The sequence below is a fragment of the Diceros bicornis genome, chromosome 5 (genome assembly GCF_020826845.1).
Source record: "Diceros bicornis minor isolate mBicDic1 chromosome 5, mDicBic1.mat.cur, whole genome shotgun sequence".
NCBI lineage: Eukaryota > Metazoa > Chordata > Mammalia > Perissodactyla > Rhinocerotidae > Diceros > Diceros bicornis.
In genome coordinates this window covers 61,779,566-61,790,692 of record NC_080744.1, presented here as the reverse complement: position 1 = coordinate 61,790,692, position 11,127 = coordinate 61,779,566, and the positions used below count along the sequence as shown (strand labels likewise).

The window sequence follows — 11,127 nt, the reverse complement described above, 5'->3', positions numbered from 1 at the left end:
CGCCCCCGCCCCGGGGCCTGGGGAGCCCCGCGACCCGGACACCTGCAGCCAGTGGACCTCACCTTCCTCCTAGGGCTCCTGGCCGCAAACTCACTCGGACTGAAAGGGACGGAACGTTAGAATCCGCCAGGGCTCCCTCCCGTCGGGCAGCGGCGGGGCAGGCGGGAGGGCACGCGCGCACGAGCGTCGAGTCTCGCTCTTCCTTTCCAGGCCTGCCCGGCGCAGGCCCATCCTGCGTGCCTCGCCCCACGACCACGCTCCAGCGCTCCAGGGCCAGGCCGGCGGTGGCCGCTCTGCCTGGCAGTTCTGGGCAGGGCGCCGTGCAAACTATAAGGAAACAGCGCCCGGCCTCCGAGCGCCCTGGAGTGACTTCCCCGAAGGGGCAGGCGTGGAAATGGGCACGAATAAACTCTGGGCCCCTGCGAACGCTCAGAGGGAAGAGTCAGAGACCTCAGCGCCAGGAACCATGCGGTCGTAGTCCTCTTTCCCCGGCGAAAGCCCAAGGGAGGGTCCTAAACCCAGGGAGGGGGTGGCCTGTGGGGCACGCTGGGTGTGTCTGAAGGACTGGGGGTGAGGTCGGGCGCTTCTTGCTGCCCACCTCAGCCGACGCGATCCTCAGCCAGGGCACCCAGAACCCGAGCTATGGTCCCCACGCCCCACCTGTTGCGCAGCCCTCAGCCCGCCTCCGTTCCACCTGCCTCCGCGACCCCCCCACTCCACCCCCTCACCTCCACCCCCTCACCTCCACCCTCCCCACCTCCACCCCCCCACCTCCCATCTCCACAGCCCCAGGAAGTGACGGATTTTTTTTTTTTATTAAAAACAAAACAAAAGTCACGGATACAGGGTGGTCTCTCCAAACAGGCTCAAGGTGGTCTCTATCTCGTGAGTCAGTTGTCGCCCTTTTTAAAGTGCTGTTACATCAAGAGGTTACAACAAAAAGTAGACAAAGCAAAACCCAAAGGGGAATGCAAAACGGGACTGGAGTAGGTCCAGGAGAAGGAAGCAAAATAACTTACTGTATAAATAAATAAGTGAACCCACTACTGAAGCAAGAGACTCACAGTACATTTATATCCATTGCACATAGCCACTTTGTCATCAGGACCAAGTTTCAGAAGTGGACGGGACACGGGAGCGCAGGGCCAGCGCCAGCGGAGTTGCTACATTGTAATCACAATTCGGGGTCCGAGGCTGTACCGGGGTGGGGAGAGGCCCCCTTCTCCCCTTTCTTACTCCCTTCGGTCCAGTTAACCCCATGAGGTCCGATGCCCTGGAGTTTAACCATGGGGCCAGGTGGTATTTACACTTGGAAACAGAGACGGGCTCCTGGGCCAGGGCGCCCGGGAGGGGGCGGGCAAGGCCGAGGCGCCCCGGAGGAGGGCAGGCGGGCGGGAGGCTGTATTTACATCGGTCCGAATGGCTTGTTCCTCGCTCTCGGCCGCCGCGGTCGCGGGTATTTACAAGAAGAGAGCAGCATGGCTTGAGGGCTCGTGGGGAGGCCGGCCCGGCCCTAGGGTAACAGCGGGGGCTTGAAGGAGCAGTTGCCAGTGCAGTGGCGGGGCGTCAGCATCTTGCAGGAGAAGTGGTGCAGGGCGTCGTGGGCTTCTGGAGAGAGAGTCGGGCGGGCCACACTGGGTGCCTCGTCTGTCTGCCTCACCTGGCCCGGGCGGTCCACCCTCCCCCCTCCTCTGCCCGCTAAGGTCTCACCCACACGCTTCCGGCTCAGGGGTTCTTAAGCGAGCGGATCAGAAGGTAGGAGGATAGGAGAGAGATTCTGGCGACTCAGAATCACTGCTTTGGTTCAATAGCCCCATTTTACGGAAGAGGAAACTGAGGCACAGTAAGAGGGACGTCGATCTGCCCAAGGCCAGATTTGGACCCCACGGCGAATTTCCCAATGCCCAGGGCCCAAGGGGCTCTTTCTCCCTCTCCTACCGTTCTAGAGTCATTTCCCCACTAAAATCAATTCCAATTCCCACCTCTCAGCGTCTGACCCAGGTAGACCTGGCCCTCCTCTCTCACTAGCCTCGTCATTCATTCATTCATTCATTCATTGGATCCATCATTCATTCGACGGTACAGCCACCCCTGGCACCCCTCCTTTGTTCCCCGGCTTCCGCACCTTTTAATTTCTGCTGGATGGCATAGCGCGCCTTCCGCTCCTGGTCGAGTTCGTTACACAGGGTGTCTGGAAGACATGGAGAGGGGCCGGGGAGGAAATGAGACCACCCTCGGGCCGGCGGAGGTCACAGCCCGGGCCTCACCCTCTCCCCAGCGCTCTTCCTCTCGCGGAAACAAGGCGGGGGACCGAGGGAGGGGGCATCAACACTCCAAACTGCAGCCTGGCGAGGGAGGAAATGGCCTGGGATGGCGCTTAAAGGCAGACGGATCTAACCAAAATTAAAGCAAACTTAGGCATTACTTCCCAGGTAATTTTACGCCTCGATTTTTAATTTAGAAACCATGGAAATTGCCGCGATAAGAAGTTCAATCACTCCATGTAATGATGCCTGCAAGCCGTTTGCTGGGCTCGCTTGCCATTCTGAGGCTAATCAGAGTATACAAAGGATATTAAATAAAGAAAATAATTGTTAAATTACCTTCAATTTAAATCCAAATGACTGAGCCAACATTGCGGCTCCTGCCAGACGAGAGGCAGTTACGGCCCCGTGCGCGCGCTCACCTGACTCCCGTCTTACCTCTGACAATTTGCAGCTGTTGCACCATTTCTTCTCGATAAGCCAATTCCCTCTTCATTTGATCCTGAAAATTATCTGTGCAAATTGATTAAGTGAGAGCTGTTACGCGCAGCTCCCTCCCTCGGCCCCATTTCCCCACTCCCCGCCCCCGCCCCCGCCCCCTCAGTCTCTGGCCTAGCGGGAAACCCCAGAAAAGGAGAGTCGGCGGCTCTCGCAGGGCGCGCAGCGGCAGCTGCCCGCACTGGGGTCCCGGAGTGAGATCTGGGCGCGCAGAAGCAAGGCTCTGGCGTGGGGTGGGGTGGGTCGAGATAGGGGTACCTTTAAGACTCTGAAATTCTCGCTCTAGCTTCTTGCGGAGCTCCATTTGCTCCAGGAGCAGTTTTTGCAATTCGTCTGTAAAGGTGCGAGAGTGGGAAGTAAAGGAGAGGGATGTGGAGAATTCAGGGGGCCCAGAAGTCACGCAGGTCCTGCCCTAGCCTGTAGCCCTGAGACCGGAGTCGGGGAGGGCGGGCCCCAGAAGGTAGAGGTCCTTAGCACTCAGTTTTCCCATTTGCTTTCAAAGGATTTGGGCCAGGAAAAGGCTAGGAGATAGATTGCCCAGGAGAATCAATTCAGGATGGCAGAACACATGTTGGACTTCTAGGCGCTGACTCCAGGCGCTAACCAGCTTGGCATCAGCTTTAAGTTGTTCCTAACTCCCTAACCTTACAAGTTGGTCCAGGAGGACTCAATTTACTCCTTCAAATGACAGACCTAATCTTTCCCTTCAATAATACACAGCAGGGAGAATCTGGTCAAAGCCTTGGAATGCTGCCCCCCCCCTCACCCCCCACCCCAGCCCCCGGGAAAAATACATACATTCACAACAGCCTGTTTTCAGCTTGAGGAAGTCCTCAGAGCCCAAATCCATGCTAAGAACCCTCACATAAAGCACCAGTGACTTTGAAAGTAATTGCATATTCTGTAAATCTGTAACTAGGAAGAGTGGAAGACCACTAACGCTTCTCTCCCTCCCCCACCAATTTCCAAGCCCATCCCTGGGCTGGTTTGGGGTGGGGGGGCAGGTGGGTGTGGAAAGCCCCTTTAGTGCCCTCAGAAACCAGCTCCACAGGGGTGGTAGGGGGCTGCCCTGAACATGGAGCAGTTGGCTTCTCAGTCCTTCCCATGGGAAGGCTTCCTGAGAAATCCCGCCCCAGCGGGTGCTGAGAAAACACCAACAGGGGAGACGGAAGAGCAAAGTGGCTTTAGAGGCTCCCTCCTCTGTGCCTCAAGCCACACTCCCCCTTGCGGGCTGAGCAGCAACCCCAGGATTCCATTCTGAAAACAAGCTCCATCTCCACCCCATTTAGGCTGGGGTGATTATGCATTAATTACAGGAAAAAATTAACCTCTCAAACATTCCTAAAGTAAATGCCTCCTTGTAATCTTCCTATTCAGAAAAACTCATTTTCCATGAGGTTGGGAGATTCAGATTGTCCTCTCCGATTGTCCACATGCATCAAGTTCTGAGCATCATTACTCATTTCTCTTTCTCACTGGGTTATTCAGACAGGCCTGGCCTTGGGAACCCAAACTTCCAATGAACCTCTGGGGGTTTGGTTCACTCTCCCCACCCCCACCCACATACAGACCTCTGTGCCAGGATAATGTGTCCAGAGGACTATCCTTCAGCTCAGTGGAAACTGATTCCTCAGAGCCCTGTCTTCTCAGACTCACTCCTACAGGAATAACACCCTCTACAAGAAGGGCCCATCTCCCTCAAGCACAGTGCACCCCCGTTCCACAGATTTAACCTCACCTCTGGCCAGGTTCTCGATGTCTTTCTCCACTAGCTGAGTTCCTGTGACATCCAGAGTGAGCCCATCTTCACCTGGGATACAAGGGCAGGTAAGAGGGATTCTGTCTTGGAAGAGGCCTTGGGAGGGGAGGAGAGAGCTTCCCTGGAACTATGCTAAGACCTACTCCAGACCCTCTGTCTTCAGAGGAGACAGTTACAGTATCCAGTATCACCCACCTTCCAAGCCATCATTTTAGGAGCGTAGCCATCATTCTAGAGAGTGACCCATTATAGGAGAGTGGACCCCGGGGGAAGATAGGCTCTTAGGGCAGAAAGTGCCCTGTGACCTGTTTTATGTGGGTGATAGTGTCCCTCATTTCCTCTTAGTACACCTCTTCCCTTACACGGAAGAGCCCCCAACTCAGGAAACATGGCCTGCACCTCGCCTGCGCTGTTGAAATATTTATCTGCCAGCGCAAGAGGGGATGAGCAGCCGCCTACGCTTGATCGAAAGCCTTCCTCGCAAGCTGCAGCCGGTAGGGACCTGGGCGACCTAGGCCCCAGTTCCCGGTGGGGGAGGTGCTCGACAGTCCTAGAGCTCACCTCGGTCTGTAGTTGCGGGACTTGGCTGGGAGATGCTCCTTTGGTCTGGATAGGATTTCCTCGTTTCCAAATCGTCGGCGGTCGAGTGATTGTCTTCCTTTTCTGGCTCTTTAAGGCAATAAACCGAGTTTCAAGGAGAGGCAAAGAAACCGTGACCCCGATACGGCCAGAGCTGCCGCGGTCGGGGCGCCCCAGCCCTAATTAAAAGCGTCCTGGCCGCCGCTGGTTCCCGGCTGTGCGCCTGAGCTCGAACCCTCAGGCTTTGGGCCGGCCCCGCCTCCCCCGCGCGCGGTCTGCTCATCTCGGGCTCCACGCCCCCTCCTCAGCCCCTCAGAAAAGAACAAGACGAGCAGCCGAGCCCACCAGGGACGAGCGACCTACATCGCGCGCAGATACTGGGGCACCGCGAGCGCGCGTGGCCGCCGGCTCTGCCTGGGCCGCTCCCGCCGAGAACGTGGCCCAGGCGGCGACCTGCGGCGTGGTGTCGGCGGGGGAGACATCCTCCTGGGCTCGGCCTGCCCGGATTTCCGAGGCCCACAGCCCCTCTTCTGCGAGCCGCTGGGTCCCGCGCGCACGTGCAGGGATCCACCCCCGCGTTGGGCCGCAGCCACCGCGGCACCTCAGGGGTATCCCAAGCGCGCGGCCAAGCGCCTCCACCCTCCGCTCGCACCCGGCCGGACCACGGGGGACCTCGCGGCCAAAAACACTTGCTGAATAAATGAGACGACTTGAAGGGGGTGCCAGGCGTGATTTTTAAAAGGTTTTAAGCCAGCGTCTGAGGTGTACGTGAGCGTGTGTATGTGTGGTGGAGAGGGCGGCTTGTTGTTGTTAGGTAACCAAACGATGGAAGTTGTTGCGAGTTCTCGCTTAGCTTCCTTTTTCTTCCGTTATTTTTCTTTCCCTCTCCCTCCTTCTGTCGCTGTCTCTGCCCCTCTCTCTCTCCTCTCGTCTTCCCTCCCAGGCCTCCCCTGGCCCCGGCCCGCTGCCTGCGGTCCCCCCTTCGCAGTGGCCAGCGACCTCGGCAGGGGGGCTGGGGGCGTTACCGTGGGCCTCGGGGGTGCAGAGGTAGGAGGCTGCGGGCACCAGCGCCGCCGCCGCGCTCTTCACGTGCTCGTCCCGCTCGGGCGCATACACCTGCCGCGGCCGAGAAATGACAGGCGGTTAAGGGGGCGCTTAGCGGTGGCTCCGAGCTGCCCAGCCCAGCGCCGCGGCCCGGCCGTGAGGAAACGCTGAAGGGGTGGCGGAGGTCGGCTCGCCCGCGGGACGGGAGCGCCCTCGGAGGCCGCATCACTGTTGTAGATTCAGGGTAGTTATTAGCGCCCTCGAGAAAATTATCCGAAACACAAAGCGGCTCCCAAGCCAAGGGACGTTCAAGGCCGCCCGCACCCCCTTCGCCTGCCTCCTTTTAGGCATCTTCCCTCCCGCCCGCACCCCATCCCCAGCATAAATGACGCCTTTCGCATCCGGCTAATGACTCGTGTTTTAATGGACCGAATGGAAATGTACAGGTGTGCGCACCCACTTTCAGATGGCCAACGGTTCCAGCTTAGCTGCCCACCCCGCACCCGAACCTGCGGTCCTGCCAACCTGAGAGCCCCTCTCCCACCCGCACACCGTCTTGACAGCTTTCTATCAACGACTCCTGCGGTTCTCAAGGCAGGGGTTCGAACAGACTTGGAAAACTACGAGTTGGGGTGGAGGAAGATTCTGACGACCCCATACTGCTGAGTCCCGGCTTGGGGGAGAGGTCGCCCTCTCCTCTCCTTATCCGCTCTTCTTCCCCGGGGCTCTGATCTCCATCCAGGCGGGCATGCTGCAGGCCTGGCCTCGAGAGCGCTTTTCTCTGGCTTTGGGTCCCTTTCTTTCCTTCGCATTCTCCCACCAGACCCCTTTTATTTCTCTCCTTCTGTCTCCGTGTGACTGACGGTCTCTGCCTGTCTTCTCCCCACTCCCATCAACAAAAACCCAGCACACGCGTTTCTCAGGCCTGGCCCCCAGAGCTCCCAAAACCCTCAGTCGGGGGTTCCCGCGAGCCCAGCTCCACAGCGCTCCCGAAGCTGGGCCTACCCAGAGCATCCAGGGCTTGGTGCTCGAACGCCCGCTCAGAACAAAATTCCCAACCCCCACCAGGCCAGGGCCTGCCCCACATCCTCGCGGTGCCCAGGGGTAACCGGGGAGGAGCCATCAGCGGGGCGTGCGCGGGGCTCACCTTGGCCGGCGCAGGGCCCCCCAGCGGCCCGCAAGGCTCTCGCAGCTCATAGCCGCTGCTGGGCGAGCTCCTCTCAGGTCTCCGCACCACGTCGTCGGCCGCCAGGTCCCCAAATGCGGACCGGCCGGCTGGGGGTAGCCCCGGGCGGCGCCGGGGACGAGGGCTATCACCGTCGGGAGAGTCTGTGGGGCCGTCGGCGCCCGAGGAGGTGGTAGATGGGGGCCCTGCGGGCTGATCGCCGTCCGGGCCGCCTCCCGTGCTGGGCGCGCCGGCACCACTGGGCTCGGTCCCGTCCAGGGCGCCCTCGTCGTCGGGGAAGCGGTTGGACTCCACGTCCACCTCGGGCTCGTCGGCAGTGTCCACGTCGGGCGAGGCGGAGTGGTAGCTGGAGCTGCCCTCGCTCAGAAAGTCTGGGCTCACATACCCGCCGCCCGACCCCGCGCCCGGCCCCGGCCCACGAGCGGGCCCCGCGCCGTACGCGTCGCGGGCGCTACCGTAGAGCTTGGCAATGCTCTCGGTGTCCTTGACCACAGGCCGGAAGGCCGACACGTAGGAGCCTTTGCGCGCGGGCGGCGGCGGCGGCGGGGGCAGTGGGCCCAGCGGCGGCGGCAGCGCCTCCTCCGCCCCGTCCTCGTCCAGCGGCCCGCGGGACAGCGCGCTCGGGCAGCGCTCCTCTGCGCCCAGGACGCCCTCCTTAGCCGGCTCGGCACCGTCCAGGGGCTCGGGGCCGCCGCCACCTGCAGCAGCCGCCGCCGCTGCCGCTGCCGCCGCTACAGCGGCCGCCACGGCCTTGGCTTGGCTCTGCGCAGCTGGATAGGGCGGCACCGGGAGGCTGCCTGCGGCGGGCCAGAACATGGGAAACGTCGGGTACACAGTGGCTGCGGCGGCCGCTGCAGCCACGGCCGCTGCGTCCTTGGCTGCCCCGGAGGGCTGGTGACCCCAGAACATGGCGCCGCCGCCTGGGCCAGCCCCGGCCCCCGGGGGCAAGTGGCCGGTTCCTGGGCCACCCGCGCCTCCGCCAGTGCCCGCGCCCCCGCCGGTCCCGGTGCCTGGGCCGCCCTTGGGTTCGCCCGCACCTAGTACGGGGTCGTCCTTTTTGGGGCAGAGGCCGAAGGCCGTGGGGAAGCCGTAGGGATGAGGGAAAAGCGGCGGGGGCAGCTTCTGCAAAAGGCCAAAGCCCTTGCTGGGTACTGGGATCACCGGGTAGCTGCGTACGCCGGCGCCGCCACCAGGCCCTCCAGGGCCCGTAGGGCCGCCGGCTGCCGCTGCCAGACCAAGTCCTCGTTGTGGGTGGGGAGGAGGCGGCCCAGGAGGCCCAGTGGCCTCATCTTCGCTACAGCGCAGGCTTTTGTGGGGCGGCGGGCCTGGGGCCATCTCCGCGCTGCACCCCGGGCCGCCCCCGCCGCCGCCGCCAGCACCACCTTTCCCCTGCCCACCTGACCCATTAGCGCCGCCGCCGCCGCCTCCTTGCAGCGAGAAGGTCCGCTTGCGTGTACCACCATTGAACATGGCCTTGACGTCCTCCCAAGCGTGGCTTAATTCGTCTGTGGCTGACTTGTCACTGAGTTTGAGGTGACGGCGCCACGAGTTGAAGTTGGCGGCGTCAGGCTGCGTATACTTGGCGTCGGGTGTGCGGTGCGAGTGGAAGATGAACTTGTTCGGCGAGAAGTACATGCTGCAGTAGCCGCACTTGATGCACTTGGCACGCGAGCTGTTGTAACGCGCGGGGATGAAGCTGCCACGCGAGCCCCACGCGCACTCGTGCACCACATCGAAGGCGAAGTTCTCGGGCAGCTTGGGTGGCTTGTGCTCGCCCAGGAACGACTTGCACAGGCGTTCGGCCTCGCGCTTCGTGATCATGCCGCAGCGGCGCGACGAGATGGGCATGGCCCCGGCCCGACGCAGAATCTCCAGCTGCACCGGCGTGCATTGCACGCACGTGATGCCCAGGGCCACGCGGCGATTATGGATCTCATTGTAGCTGTAGTTCTTGAGGAGGGTGTTGGAGATCTGCGCCAAGCACAGGCGCTCCTGGCCATCGATGACCAGAGACACTATAGGCACCCCATACAGCGACGTTTCGCCCACCTGGTTGGGTTTGAGAGCGCTGGAGCCCGAGTAGGGCTGCAGCTCCTGCTTCGAGTTGGGCGAGGAGTTGCCCTCGCGCCCCGGCCCCAGCTGAGAGGTGAGAGTCTCCATGCCGCCGCTCCTGCGAAACAGAGAGAGCAGAGAGCAGATAAGCCATTTTCAGCGCCGCGGCGGTTCGGGCCCGCCCAGCAGGGCGCGCCGAGTCGGGCGCGCAGGGAAACTTGGCAATGGGGAGTCCCAGCTCATTCGCCCCCTGGACGCCTTTTGTTATTCAGATGCCTGCTGGCGTCGGAACAGAAGCCCCCGGGGTTTGGGGGAGGGGAAGGGGTAATTGAGACCTCAGGAATGCCCTGGCAGCTAGGATTGGGGAAGAAGTGGGGCCCAGAGACGGAGAATGACTTGCCCAAGGCCACACAGCAAAGCCATTGCGGAACCCAGGCTTTCAGGCGCCCAAATCCGTGCGCCTTCGGCCACCCTTGCAGCCTGCCGCCCTACCCGCGCGGGTCCTGAAGCCCGGACTTCGGGGACAGGCCGCCCCTCTGCTCAGTCGCGCATGCACGCGGGCGGGCGGGCGGGAGCAGCGCAGGGAGGGGTAGTAGAGGGAAGAGGCGGTCACTGCCCATCTTCAGCAGCAGGGGGCGGGGGGGGGCAAGGAGAAGGAGGAGGGTCTCGAGGCATGAGGGGGGTGAGGGGAGCGAAGAGGCTGAGGCGACTGCTGTTCGCGGTGCTGAACCCGACTCTCCAAAGCTCGCCGTGCGCGCCCAGCCCCGGGGCAGCCCCCACCGCACCCAGCTTTGTGCCGGCTCCTCGGGATAACAGCCCTGGTTTCCGCAAACTCGAGCTTCTCCTCTTACGCCCGGAGCCCCGCGTTCGTTGTTCAGAAAGATTCCGGCTGGAAATATAAGCTGTTTTCTTTCCAGCCATCAGTGGGACCAGGGTCACGCAGTTCCTAACCACATTTTCTGCATTTTTAGCTGCGTTCCAGGCCAAAGCTGGTTTCCATCCGGGTCAGCGCGTGGGACGGAGAGGTTCTCAAGGAAGTTTCTCAGGAGCCACTTCTCCTTTGCTTCTAACTGCCCACTCCCTAAGGTTTCCTCCTTCAGATATGCCTCTCCCCCTCAGGCCAAATGCACTCTCCAGGCTCTGGGCTTCCTCTTTTGGGGGGGGTGTCTCCTCTCTGAGTATCCTTCATGTCGGGCTGTCCCAGCTCATATGTGCTGAGTGGAATCCTGGCTGGTCTCCGAAACCATCACGACAACGCTCCAGGTCAAAAGTTGGTGCGGTCCCGCGCTCTGCTCTCTGGCGGAGGGAGGGAGGCAGCCGTGTCTGCGGACCTCAGCAGCGAGAGGAGCCGGGGGCTGATGCTTGGGGCCCACTAGGTGGCCTGGCCCAACCACGTGTCCTCAGACACGGAAGGCTCCTACCCGGCCCACGGCTGCAGGCACTCCTGCGGCCCAGGCAGCCCAACCCTGAGGGCCCCTTCCCTAAACTCGGCAGGAAACACAAATCCATTTTCAGAGGGGCAGCTCCAGCCGGACAGGGGATCCGAGTTCAAAAGCGTTCAAGGAGGAGACTGGGATCTTCTGTCTGTCTGTCTCCCCCTCTCTTTCTGCTTCTCCAGGTGCCCCTCATCTGTCGATCTTATCTGTCCCTGAGCTGTCTGTCTCTCGCAGCTCGCTCCTCTTTCTCCCATCTGTCTTCATTCCTTCTTCAAGTATCAAGCTATGTATCTGTTATCTGTTTCATCT

At 61.4% G+C, this 11,127-nt stretch overlaps 1 protein-coding gene across 1 annotated transcript; it reads right to left on the bottom strand.

Annotated features, from left to right (window-relative positions):
• Positions 1-1,513: 1,513 nt before the first annotated feature.
• SKOR1 (SKI family transcriptional corepressor 1) lies at positions 1,514-9,805 on the bottom strand. The gene is given in 10 exon segments (XM_058540465.1): positions 1,514-1,608; positions 2,126-2,191; positions 2,703-2,777; positions 3,021-3,095; positions 4,501-4,572; positions 5,083-5,190; positions 6,126-6,216; positions 7,292-9,500; positions 9,718-9,742; positions 9,745-9,805. Coding segments are annotated over 10 exon segments (2,877 nt in total).
• Between the last annotated feature and the right edge of the window lie 1,322 nt (positions 9,806-11,127).